Source organism: Paroedura picta, chromosome 11 (assembly GCF_049243985.1).
Source record: "Paroedura picta isolate Pp20150507F chromosome 11, Ppicta_v3.0, whole genome shotgun sequence".
Taxonomy (NCBI): domain Eukaryota; kingdom Metazoa; phylum Chordata; class Lepidosauria; order Squamata; family Gekkonidae; genus Paroedura; species Paroedura picta.
Window position 1 is genome coordinate 2,786,584 of NC_135379.1, and position 13,471 is coordinate 2,800,054.

Sequence of the window (13,471 nt, forward strand, 5' to 3'; positions counted from 1 at the left end):
TCCTTACACATCACCTACCACCAGGTCCTTTAGCTGGAGATGTCAGGAGTTGAACTTGAGACCTCCTGCATGTCGAGCACAGCCTTTCCCCGAAACACAGTGATATTAGTTATTGATTAAACATTGCGATAGATCACTATGGCCCACTGTTGATTCTAAATTGATCTGGACTGTGAGAACTTGTTCTAATATTTCCTCAACTCAAAGTATGCCTCAAAGGCACAGCAGGTCAGCAGGAGGCCTGAGGAGGGATTCTCAATTGGCCCCCCCAATTTTGAAGCCACTGTTATTGTGTCGCTCAAAGAAATCTCCAGAGAAGCATTCCGGACATTTATGCATCCTGAGAAACTCATAGAGATCTAGGACAGAATAACATTTCTGAACCTGAGCTAGATATGTGGGTATATATTAGAGTCACCCATTAGACTGGGTACAGTACTTGACCAGGATACAGAATATATACAGATAAATTAAATTAAGACTAGCAAAAAATAAAACAGGAATATTCTAAGATTCATCAATAACAATGTTAACATTTAAGATTGTACAATCTAAGAGACCTTGTAAACTTAGCAAGTAGCACCAACCTTTGGCATACGTTCTCCAGATTCCATCCAAACCTCCCTAATCTTGGTATTCAACCACGCAAATCTGGCTACTGTGGAAGTGTACTCACTATTTTTATCACACAGCATTTTCTCAAATGCACCAAAAAACTGCCTGACCAAATCTGGTTGCATTGCTTACTGGGTATATATTATTGCATGGCCCTTTGAATCCTTAATTGTTTGCACATGGCTGCAGTGCTCGCAAAACTAACCTGCTTGCAGTGCCTTTGTCTAGACCAGCATGGACTTCTGAGGGGCGGGAAGGGGCCTTTTCTCTCTGTGCAACAACACGGTTTCCAACGTTTTCATCATCAGAGAAGAAACGATTACCACGGTGGTGAAGACCCCAAGGTTGAAGCGAAGGATCTCTCCCGCCCGCCCTCCTTCGAGCTATTCTCCTTCACGGTCCTCAAGGTCAGAGTTCTCCACCCCTGAGCCGGTTTATTTGGCCAAGGCGAGACAGCCTCTCCACCGCCTTGACTTGGAAGCGATGCAGAAGGCAGCCGTCCCCACGCTCTTTGTGACGGAGGCGGAAGAAAGGCAAGGATTGTCCGTCAGAGGTGGGATTGTGGAGGAGCAGAGGCCCAAGTGGGTCGAAGTCGAGGAAATAATTGAATTTAATGTGAAGAAGTCGGCCCAGGCTTCGAGGAAAAGGGGAGCTTCTCCTGGGAGATCAGAAAAGGACGAACCCAGTTTTATTTGGTCAGGCTCAAGACCCAGGCGTTCCCCCGAAGACGACCCAAACACAAATAATTCTAACAACAAACTGGTGGAGCAAAGCAAGTCTTCCCTACCCCCTGATGTCGAAATACCTGGAGCTGAACACAAGGGGATATCAGCCAGTGATGACCATGTAAGTTCTGATTGTCGGCCTGAACAAGAAGGGAAGAGTTGTCCGCAGGAGTCCGTCGGTATGACTGATTCACCAGCTGCTTCTCCCATGGTCACTTTTGTGGATGAACTCCCTGAGACAAGAGAAACGGGCAAGGACTCACCTGCAGACATAGAGGCTGAAGATGCTGCTGCTAAATTTGATGCAATATGGGCTGCCGAAGAAAGACCAACAAGCCCTTTGCAAGATAATGTCCTTCCGGAAGAAGAAAACATCATCATCGATGAACCCGAGGAGGTGGGATTGGTTGATCTTAGCAACCGAGACCTCAAAATCCTGACCCGAAATGGGAAAGCGTTAACCTTGGAGGATCTTGAAGATTATGTCCCTGAAGAAGGGGAGACCTATAGATGTGGAAACCCCAGCTATGACGACAAGCCCTGCGAAATAGCCGTGCTGCAAACCGAAATCAACAAGCCCACCATCGGGAAACCTGTGTTGCTCAATGTGGGCAGGCCTGGGGTTCCTACGACGAAGCAAACCTTTTTTAGCAAGTTTGAAGAGCATCATCCAAGCGGTGTCTTCATGTCAGCCTCCAGAATGACGGGGATGCAGTCCAGCGGTCCGTCTAACATTTCTTTCCACATCAGTGAGACCCTCACCGGCGGAGTGGCGACCCCTGCATCACCTGCAACAACCGCAGGAGCCGCAGCAGAGCCTCCCTTCAAAATGGCCCCCTCTTTCTGCACCGAAGTCCAGTTATCTGCAGATAGTGGACAATCCAGCTTCAAAACGGAAGTTTCGACACGAACCCTCAGCTACGGGACTGTCGGCGAACCGGTGACGCTGTGCATCAAGAAGGAAGACCCTTCCCAAAGCTGAGTCGCAAACCGAGCCGGTTTGTACTTCCGCTTGGGAACGTTGCCCTCACCGACAAGCCGTTACACCGAGAAAACGACGATGGGAATAAGAAAGAAGAACCTAAATGAAAACTCTCCCCAGGAAAATACTGTACAGCATGAAATGTGGAGCTTTTCCAGTCTTAAAGGGAACACTTCTGTTGCCAAGTCATTATATATCATGTAATCTTTGATTGTGGTTGAAAGGTAGAAAAAAAAAAGACAACGCCATTCCATAGGGAAGTGATAAGAAGTAGGTAGCATAGACCTAGGGAGGAGATCAAAATAAGCAACACTCGAAATATGCATATGTTATTTCTCGTAGCAAACTCCTTAAATTATCCTCACGGTATTGCAATTTGGGAGTTCCTTCTGGCTATTCAAGGCAAGCAGAGCATTTCTATCTGTTTCTAGTTTGTCTCATGCATGCCACAACTGCGGTAGAAAGTGGCTAGGCTGAGGCTTTTAACAAAACATGATGTGATCATAAAATAGATTTGGCACATGGAGCAGCTAATGGCTGTTTCCATCCCTTTCAGCTCCTTGGCATGGAGTAAAACTGAAACGAAGGAACATTGCACTCTTTGTTTTGCTCACTGTCAAGGTCAATTGGATTATATTGTCACTGTGTGATCCACAAACTGCTTAAAACTATATCTTTGTTCTTTGGATTTAGTTTCATCCCATTAATTTAATTTATTCACTTGCGTTTGGTAGCATTGGAAAAAAAGGCCAGGTACAAATACCCCTGTTTCTGCGGTTTGTGAATTGGAATTTGGTTTTTAACTTTAGCATAAAGTCTTTCCATTACTAATATAAAATCATAGTTTTTTGTCCTTGGGGGAGGTTGGCACAGACGTACCCCCTAGGGCAGGGGTAGTCAACCTGTGGGCCTCCAGATGTCCATGGACTACAATTCCCATGAGCCCCTGCCAGCGTTTGCTGCACAGGGCTCTAAGGATCTGTATGACAGTGTTCCACATTCTCATTTCCATCGCTTGTACATTTGTCTTTCTTTGGGTTCCCCCCCACCCCTGTTCTGCATGTGCTTTGTGCCCTTTGAGATTACAATGGTTTATACCTGGCGTAAAAACCTGTTTAAATCTACATGGAGATATGCCAGACATAAACTGGTGTAATATTGAATTGACCACCAGAGGGAGCAAAATAATGAAGAACAGGAAAAAGACCGAGAGGAAACAGGAACTTAGAAGTGATGAAAATGACATGGCAACTACTACAGGCAAATTTGCCCGTGAGGTTTGCAGTATTTCATTGCTTTGGTAGGAGTCCCGATCGACTACCAACCAGCATTACTAGGGACTCATTTGAATGACCATAAAAGATTTCTTAACTGGTTAATTCAGCTCACCAAAGTCTTTGAAGTTTTATTGCCATTGCGAAACCTCCCCCAGATTGCACCCATCTTGTGCATGCTAGGCCAGATCTCTGTGACTCTCTATGGTTTGGGTCTAGTTCAACAAGCTGTTCTGTCTTCATGAACATGCCTGACTTCTCCCCTCGCCTGGGCACACGGACAGATATGGCCAGCAGCGATTCCCACTCACAACCAGCGTTCTTGTGATTACAGGAATAGTGGGTTGCTTAAATCTGGGAGTTTGGCACACGCAAAAACTCATTTGTAATCTGAGGAGTCCTGGCTGACCATCTTCTATTGGTGTGGTTTTGGCCTTGAAAGTTCTGCCGTTGCCTGGGCCCGGATTCCCAGCCAAACAGAGACCAGCCAATGTCCTACGTTTCCTTTTTCTAAAACGATATTTCCACATACTGTGTACTTTTGCAGCTTGTGCAAACAGACATGGAGTCAAAATGAATAAATGAATGTTACTAATACGCTGTGGCAGTTCACGTTCCTGCCTGTCTTTTTAAAAAAATGATGTGTTACTTTCACTGGGATGTGGTGGGCTTTGCATTCCTAACTTCCCCAGCCAGACACCAGGCAAAATATTCTTTAGGCTTCCTGTGGCCTTGATTTTTTTAAAAAGTCTAGATAAGGAAGGGGGGTGGTCTCACAAACCTCATCTGTCATCTCAAAAACGGCATGGATAAATTATCCGAGCCATTGTAAAGTCCCTCCTGCCACATTGAACCATGCAAGCTCCTTCTCTAGAAGGTTGGTTGCTTCTCCGTAGCTATCTTTGGAGGAACTTCCTTGCCACTATTATATTTCCTCACTGGTTTATTCTGTACATAATTCAGGGACGCGATTGGACGTCAGGGTCGTCTTGCACTGTGAATTTTTGCAGACATTACAGAAGATGAAAATTACCTCTCCGCTGAAGTGTGTTTCCTCTTAGGGCCATTTTGCTTAGCTCAGATACTTCTGTGGAAATCTAGACTACTGTCATTCGGGTCAGAGGAATGAACTCCGATGCTGAAAACATTAGTTGTTGGCCTTTTGCAACCTTAGAGGCAGAAATTTTAAGATGTTCTTGTCTGTGAAAATGTGCAAAAAAAATGTGTGATCTTTCAGCTTTATTTAGTGGAGTGACAGTGTGCGTAACTGAGCAGTAGCTTGTTTTGAGAAATGCCAAGACCTCTCTTGATCAATCTAAATGGATTTTAAAAACCCACCACCCACCTGTTTACATTTTCTCTAAAAAATGTAAACAGAAAAGCAACCTTCGGTCAACAACCTGCAATTTTTTTAAAACTGAAAAGCTCTGAAGAATCCTATGTATTTTCAAAGTATGGTATTTTCCTAGTGATTTAAAATAAATAGGCTTGTACGTGAATAACAGTTTAGGTAGCGTGTGGCGATTTATTTCCTGTAGGACGAAAGCACGGGTTTAAAATAAAGACTTCCAAGCCAAAGTAATGGCTAGATGGCAGATTCCCGGTGGAGGGGAGGGGTTGACGGTGGTGGAAACCGGTTCACTTGCGAGATGGATTAAAAAAAAAAAACTTCAGTTAACTTCTGAGTCGGACTATGCTGTAAGACGCTCAATTTCGTATCAATAAATGTGTAAGATCGGATCTCTTGCTTTTGTCTTGCTTCTGTGTGGTCTCTTCACATTAATTATTTTAGTTGGTTTTCTGGATCCGTGAAGAATTCTTTGCTCCGGTCTCTTCTGTGTCCCTCCCTCGGGCTTTTGGGGAGGCCGACGATACCTTCGTATTCCTTATTCAGAATGGGTGGGTCCCTGCCAGATGAAAAAAGATCTAGGACTGTAGAACAGGCTTTCTGACATTGTCCAAAAGGCACGGATGCCCCTGAAGAGTCTGCAGGTTCGGTAAACAGAGACCACAAATGTTCCTCCAAAATAATCAGCTCTTTTATTCAATCCAACACTAACATGAAACACTGAATGAGAAACAGGCACAACACAATGTTGTATGTGCTTTAAAATGCCCACCCAAAAACCCAATTGGTCCTTAACGGGGGCAGGTCATTGGTCCATAACTGGAGTTCCTATTGGGCTGCAATTGTGAAACCTTCATTGGCATAGAGCAGGGGTAGTCAAACTGTGGCCCTCCAGATGTCCATGGACTACAATTCCCATGAGCCCCCACCAGCGTTCGCTGGTGGGGGCTCATGGGAATTGTAGTCCATGGACATCTGGAGGGCCGCAGTTTGACTACCTCTGGCATAGAGTCATGAGTCAAAGGCTGCCCACATATGTAACAGCCCCCATTCTGAACCCCAAGCAAGTGGCATTGTGACATGCACACCCTTGGCATCTGGAGGGGAGATTGTAGCCTTTGCCCCGTAAGAATATTAGAGGGAGTTGTTCTTTGCATCTCCCCCCCCCCCCACCCAATGGTACCCGAATTCCGCCTTGGAAAAGAGCCCCTCTGAGATGCCCCCACCCCTGGTTGCAATTCGCAGTGGCTTGGGGGCGGGGAAGGGCAAGTGGGGAACAGAGAGATTGTCCCAATGCTTCTCTTCCGGTTTTTCCTCTGCTCTCCCCTCAAATGCCGTGCTTAACGAGGTCTGTTTTTGCTGCCAGCCGAACAGCAGGAAGTGCCTGGGCAGGCTCCGGGCAAAACTGGACAGCTACCCAGTCCCAGCACGGTCAAAGAGCCAACTGCAGTGACCCAAGAGGACAGCATTCAGGAGCACCCCGTTCCGGTCGTCAGGTAACCTCAACGGGTCGTTCTGCCCCTCTGGAGGGCAGGCTGATGGAGAAGCAAGGGACTGCACAGAGGAGATGGAGAGGGGGAACTGAAATGCCCCTTCAGGGGGTAAACTGCATAGTGTTGGGGATACCTGTTCAGAATTTCGACAGCGAGATCCCATAACCCAGGGGTAGTCAACCTGTGGTCCTCCAGATGTCAATGAACTACAATTCCCATGAGCCCCTGCCAGCAAATGTTCTGTCATAAGTTCTGTTTGCATGATGATTCTTCCTTCTTTAAAGGACACCCCAGATTCCGGGGGGAGCTGATGTCACCCTGGATGCACAGAGAGAAGTTCACGTTGAGACTGTGGAGCCGACCACAGCGGGGACAAGGGACCTGAGTAAGATGACCCACTTCTTGGCTTGCCAGGTCAAATAATAATAAATCTAATAATAATCTAATAAAAATAATAGAGAAGCCCCTTTAGAGAAGAGGGGAGAACTGATTCACGGCTCTGATTTCTTTCTCTTCCATTCCTTTAAAATAAAAACAAGAACTGATCGCCCTGTTATGCCTCCCCAGCCCCGCCGTACATGCAGGTGACGATTGAAGACGTGCTGGTCCGATGTGGGGAGATGGCCAAGTTCGATGCGATCATTGAAGGAAATCCCCAGCCGGCCGTCACTTGGTTTAAGGTAGGGAGAAGCCTGCCCCAGTTAGGGACCCCTGCTCTTAGGTACTGCTGGGCTTGGATCTCAATAATATTGCTTGAACCTGCTCGGCCTCCCGCTGTGCCTTTTCCTTCTTCCAGGGGATTTCCTTATTGGCGGACAGTGAAAGAGTCCATCTGTTCAGCGAAGGCACAAGATATTCTTTAATTCTATACAATGCCAAGTCTGAAGACGGCGGCGTCTACACTTGCTTGGCTAAAAATGCAGGGGGAGAGGTCTTATGCAAAGCAGAATTAGTGGTGCAAGAAGGTAAGCCAGCTAGCTTCCTTTAGAAACGTAACCACCTAGGTCGGGGTCCTCAGGTTGGTGTCCGTGGGCACCATGCTATATGCTAATGGCTTTCCTGAAGTGATGGCTTTTCCTCACTTGGAAAGTGAGTGGGGCCAGGTGGACCTTCTGCCCTGCAAGGTTAAGGATTGGCCACCAGAGACTTGATTGGCCATGCAGATGTTTTTAAAATGTTGTTCTGGTAGCATCTGCCCCCACAATACAAATATTTTCACCATGGGTCTGCAAGGGAGCTGCAGCAGCCATTTTGTAGCTGCCTCCGCCTCCTGTGGCAGCCATTTTGTGGAACTCAAGGGCACCCACTGAAGCTGAATGAACTGTCCGACTGTAGTATTCCATTGGTTCAGATACGACGCTCAGGAAATTGCTGCTTTCCCTCCCAAAATAATACTCCTTGGAAAGGAAGAGGGTGCGGATTTTTTTTAAGTTTGTGCTGCGTTGTTGACTTTCCCTGTTTTGTTACCGACCTGCAGATAAGAAAAGCCAAGAGGCAAAGAAAGAGAGTACGAGACGAAAGCTCCATTCTTTCTATGAGGTCAAGCAAGAAATAGCAAGGTAAAGGAAGGCTTTCCGGTCGGTGTTCCATTGAATCTATGCGCTCATCTGTTGTGGCTGTCCCTGTTCAGGGTTGGCTCAGGCTGTTTGGTGACTTTCAACAAGGTACATCACCTTGGAGATATGGACCAGCAAGTGGCCCTCCTCGTTGCACCTTCTCAAGATGTCACTTGGGTAGCTTGGCCCATGAGCCAGCCTTGGTTCTGGAGCTTACGAACCTAAGAAGAGCCCTGCTGGATCAGACCAGGGGTCCATCTAGTCCAACATCCTGTCTCACACAGTGGTCAACCAGTTCCTCTGGAAAGCCAGCAACAGGGAGGCCGAGGCCTTCATAAGAACATCAGAAGAGCCCTGCTGGGTCAGACTAGTGGTCTATCTAGTCCAGCCTCCTGTTCCTCTGGTGGACCAACAACAGGGCATAAAGGCTGAGGCCTTCCCCTGATAAGAACCTCAGAAGAGCCCTGCAGGGTCAGACCAGGGAGGATCCATCCAGTCCAGCCTCCCGTCTCACACAGGGGCCAGCCAGTTCCTCTGCAGGGCCAGCCACAGGGCAGGGAGTCCGAGGCCTTCCCCTGAGAAGACCCTCAGAAGAGCCCTGCTGGGTCAGACCAGGGAGGGTCCCTCCAGTCCAGCCTCCCGTCTCACCCAGGGGCCAACCAGTTCCTCTGCAGGGCCAGCCACAGGGCTGAGAGGCCGAGGCCTCCCCCTGAGAAGACCCTCAGAAGAGCCCTGCTGGGTCAGGCCAGGGAGGGTCCCTCCAGTCCAGCCTCCCGTCTCACCCAGGGGCCAGCCAGTTCCTCTGCAGGGCCAGCCACAGGGCTTAGTGGCCCACGCCTTCCCCTGATAAGAACATCAGAAGAGCCTTGCTGGATCAGACCAATGAGGGTCCATCTAGTCCAGCATCCTGTCTCACACAGCGACCGACCAGGCCAACTAGCGGTCAACCAGCAGGGCTCTTTTTATATTCTTATGAGTTGATGGAGGACGGGTAAACAGGCCGGTGTGGGGCATACAGGCGTTTGGGTGAGAAGAATACTTTTAAGTTGGAGGTAGAGGAAGGGAGGAGCTCTGCGCAGACCTAGAAGTGGCCCTGTATTCAAGTCTTCCTCTTAATGTCTGGCTTTTCCAATTCTTTCCAGAGGTTCCTTTGGCCTTCTCAAGAGGGTTGTCCATAAAGGCAACCGAACACTTTGTGCAGCCAAATTCCTACCCCTGGGCAGCAAGACCAGGGACCAGGCCTACCGAGAGAGGGACGTTCTAGCCACGCTGTCCCATGACAGGATCACTCGGCTGCTGGACGAGTTTGAGACGCGGAAAACCTTGATCCTTATTTTGGAGCTGTATCCTTCTTGTGGCGCAGAGTGGTAAGGCAGCCGTCTGAAAGCTTTGCCCATGAGGTTGGGAGTTCGATCCCAACAGCCGGCTCAAGGTCGACTCAGCCTTCCATCCTTCCGAGGTCGGTAAAATGAGTACCCAGCTTGCTGGGGGGTAAACGGTCATGACTGGGGAAGGCACTGGCAAACCACCCCGTATTGAGGCTGCCATGAAAATGCTAGAGGGCGTCACCCCAAGGGTCAGACATGACCCGGTGCTTGCACAGGGGAGACCTTTACCTTTACCTTTATCCTTCCCTTGGAAACCTCGGGGTCAGATGTGCGTTAAGAACCCAAAGGTCAAAGCCATTGAGTTCGTTGGGGCCGAATGTTTCACATTCTTCACATGAAAAGTCAAAAACCATCCGTCATACCAAAAATACATTTATTTATCACAAAACTATTTAAAACAATGTATAGGCTCAAACAGCCTCAAAACTGAACAAAATCATCCAGTATTTTCAAACAAGCTCTGTATGGTCAAACCTAGATTCCAAGTTTACACAATGATGTCAGACTTTGAAACAACCAACAATTGTTTCTAAAAGCTGGACCCAGTTGATTGCTTTAAAATCAATAGCTGTAACTTTATGTCCAAAACCGAAATAATCCCATTTTCGTTGGTGGATAGAAACACAAGGTTTATGTTGTCAGTAGCCAAGTATTTTTTTCCCATCGCTTTCCTTAGAGAAATAAAAATTCCATACTCACTACTCAAGATCATTAACTCAAAGGGGCTTGAAGGAAGGCTTCTTCCTTCCATAAGTGGGTAGTCTTCATTGTTCATTTGGCTCTCAGGATTCTTCTGAGATGGGAACACTTAAGCTGTATTTTATTTCTGGCTTTGCCCTGTCTCAAAATGAAACGCTCCACGTTCCTTAATATGTGAGATGCTCCAATGAAGAGCTCCTGGACAGGCTGTTCAGGAAGAACGTGGTGACAGAAGCAGAGGTAAGAGTTGTTCTTGCATTGCTTTGGGGCAGGGCTTTGACTAGGCTCGCCAATCTCCAGGTGAGGCCTGGAGATCTCCTGGTTTGTTTATTTTAGTTATTTATCATTATCATTTATCACACGACACGTGTGTCATGTAGCCAGGAGATCCTAAGACTATCTTGGCTGCCAAGCAAGAGACGTTTGGAGGTAGTTTGCCGTTGCCTGGCCCCTACGTCATGACCCTGGTGTTCCTTGGGGGTCTCCCATCCAAGTCCTAACCAAGGCCAACTCGGCTCAGCTTCCAAGAACTGACAAGATCAAGTTTCCTTGGGCTATCCGGGTCGGGTTGATCTCCCAGAATTACAGTTGCTCTTCCAGATTACACAGATCAGTTACTCTAAACAGCTACCCAACTGCGGTCCAACCCACACCCTCTCCTGGCCGCACCCCTAAATCTCTAGTGTGGGCAGCTCAGCTTTGTCTGGAATGCCTCTGAATCAGAACAGCATTTTTCATTGTGTGGCATAAGCAAATCCCCCAGTAACCTCTTTGTTGGGTTATTTTTTTCACTTCTAGGTCAAACTATATATTAAACAACTGCTAGAAGGGATTGCCTATATCCATGAGAACCAAATACTTCACTTGGACATTAAGGTAACCTGTGCAGAGATGCGTGGTCCGTTCACCTCCGCAGTGGTGGGAGTTGTTTCCGAATCAAATCAGATCTGCCTTTATCGGCATTATTAACCGAACGTAGAAGTATAAGAAAAAATCTAAAACCATTCAAGCTAAAACTTGAATGGTAATCTTCAGGCTCTCCTGCCCCCCACACACATGTCCCCCCCCCACCTATTTTTATTTCTACAGCCCTCAAACATCTTGATGGTTTACGACGACAAAGACGACATCAAGATCTGCGATTTTGGGTTTGCTCAAAAGATAAATCCGTCTGAACCTCAGTACAGCAGATATGGGTCTCCAGAGTTTGTCTCCCCAGAAATTCTTTCTCAGTCACCAGTGTCCACAGCATCTGATATCTGGTAAAATATACATATTATATATATGCATATTCATATTAAATGCAGAATACATTTAGAGGTCCATGTCAACCTAGATGAGTTCTCATTGATCATCTGCTCCTTTGGGTGTAAAAATGTAGACCCTCCCATCCAGTGGTTAAAGCACAGTGGGCTCTAATCCGGAGAGCTGGGTTTGATTCCCCACTCCTCCTCCTCCATGTGCAGCCTGCTGGGTGACCTTGGGTCAGTCACAGTTCTCCCAGAGCTCTCTCAGCCTCACCTACCTTACAAGGTGTCCATTCTCACTAACGAAACTCGTTCTCTTTCCGCAGGCCTGTTGGCGTTATTACCTACTTAAGGTAAGCAGATTGACAGGCAAAACCATCTTCCTTTCCCCCTCATCAAAGGTTGCTCTAAATGAGATCCAAAGAACAGTCCTGGAATGGGGCGATAACTCTAGTTCCAGAGGGTTTTCCTGATGGTCTGCAGGAGAAAAGCTAGATTACAGTCCAGTAGCGCTTCAGAAGACATCAAGGTTTTCAGGTATAAACTTCTGAGAGCCAATGCCCTGGTTGTAGTGAGGGGTTTTGCCAGCCGCAGTTACTGGCAAGACATCAGGAAGGAAAACTACCAGGCCGAGGCACGGAAAACCCACAACGATGAGCTGGCTTGAGATACAGGTTGGATTAAGGCAGCTTTGCTTTTGCAGAGTTTATACCCTCCCAAATCTAATTGCTTCTGGACTCAAATGTTGGTGCTTCTGGACTTGATTTTTGGGATGATAACTAGCTCAATGTTACCTTTTGGCCATCAGTGGGTAATAGATTCTTGCATGATGGGTTAATATATTCATAATATAAGCCCTGAGTGCAGTTCTGGGGGGGGCTCACTTCTAAAAGAAGGTGGACAAAATGGGGAGGGGGCCGAGGAGAGCGATGAGGATGATCCAGGGCCTGGGGACCGACCCCAGGAGGAAAGGTGGAAGGACTTGGGAATGTTCAGCCTGGAGAAGAGGAAGTGGAGAGGGGACAGGAGGGCTCTCTCCAATTTGAAAGGTAGTCACTTGGAGGAGGGCAGGGAAAGGTTCCGGTTGGCAGCAGAGGAGAAGATCTGCAGTAAAGGTTTTAAACTTTGTGTAGAATTGTAGCGATTAGATATCAGGAAAAGAAATTCAGTCAGAGTAGTTCAGCCATGGAAGGGGCTGCCTAAGGTGGTAGGGAGCTCCCCCTCACTGGTGGTCTTCAAGCAGCAGCTGGACAGATCCTTCTCCTGGATGCTGGAGGCTGATCCTGCATTGAGCAGGGGGTGGGACTAGGACATCCATGCCCCCTGTAATTCCAGGAGAACCCCAGGCCCCACCTGGAGGCTGGCATCCCTGTATGTGGGTCCACCCTTTGGCTGTGAGGGGTCCTTGTGGAAAACGATAGGTCCATTGACTGTGCTGCTTCTCTCTGTCCATGAATGGTGTCGTGGAAAGCATTTTTGTTTTCTTTGCTTTGTTTCCTCTTCTTCAAAACCCCCAGTTTGACCTGCAAGTCTCCATTTGCTGGAGAAAATGACAGAGCCACCTTGCTGAATATCCAGAGTGGGAGAATTTTGTGGGACGCCCCTGATTTTGCTTGTCTGAGTGACGACGGGAAGGATTTTATCAGGCGGCTAGTGCAGGCCTCTGCGGAGTGAGTACACGGCTCTTTGTTTTCCGGAGATGTCACGCGCGGTTTGGCTGCTGGAGGCGGAGAGAAAACATCCTTCCGACTCTTAAGCCTCTGCTCACAAGTCGCTGCACAAATATTCTTGCAGCCAAGCGCCACATGGACAGGAAGGAGGCTCCATGCTATGGGGCTAGAAGGTGCTGCCAAGGGACAGCCAACTTGTGGGGGACTCTGAAGTAGGGGTGGGCACTTTGGTGTCCGAAGCAGTCAGGGGCATGTAGTCTGGAGATGAGCTGTAATTCCAGGGGATTCCCCAGTCGTCCCCCCCCAGAGATTGGCATCCCCAGTTCACCCAAACAGAGAGAAACAGACCTATCCAATGGCAATAAAGGTAAAGGTAAAGGTATCCCCTGTGCAAGCACCGAGTCATGTCTGACCCTTGGGGTGACGCCCTCTAGCGTTTTCTTGGCAGACTCAATACGGGGTGGTTTGCCAGTG

The 13,471-nt window shown here is 47.8% G+C and overlaps 1 protein-coding gene across 7 annotated transcripts in view; it reads left to right on the forward strand.

The window, feature by feature from the left end:
- Nucleotides 1–13,471, forward strand: part of OBSCN (obscurin, cytoskeletal calmodulin and titin-interacting RhoGEF) — a 146,165-nt gene that overhangs the window by 110,356 nt on the left and 22,338 nt on the right. For 6 of the 7 annotated variants that reach the window (XM_077304054.1, XM_077304057.1, XM_077304056.1 and 3 more), the window contains 11 exons: nucleotides 6,311–6,440; nucleotides 6,722–6,822; nucleotides 7,005–7,117; nucleotides 7,234–7,402; nucleotides 7,915–7,996; nucleotides 9,136–9,336; nucleotides 10,260–10,320; nucleotides 10,879–10,956; nucleotides 11,170–11,342; nucleotides 11,654–11,680; nucleotides 12,845–12,997. In XM_077304054.1, coding sequence (XP_077160169.1) covers nucleotides 6,311–6,440; nucleotides 6,722–6,822; nucleotides 7,005–7,117; nucleotides 7,234–7,402; nucleotides 7,915–7,996; nucleotides 9,136–9,336; nucleotides 10,260–10,320; nucleotides 10,879–10,956; nucleotides 11,170–11,342; nucleotides 11,654–11,680; nucleotides 12,845–12,997 — 1,288 coding nt within the window. Of the gene's footprint in view, nucleotides 1–923; nucleotides 4,987–6,310; nucleotides 6,441–6,721; nucleotides 6,823–7,004; nucleotides 7,118–7,233; nucleotides 7,403–7,914; nucleotides 7,997–9,135; nucleotides 9,337–10,259; nucleotides 10,321–10,878; nucleotides 10,957–11,169; nucleotides 11,343–11,653; nucleotides 11,681–12,844; nucleotides 12,998–13,471 lie in introns of those variants that run through there. The other variant, XM_077304062.1, reaches the window with a different exon arrangement.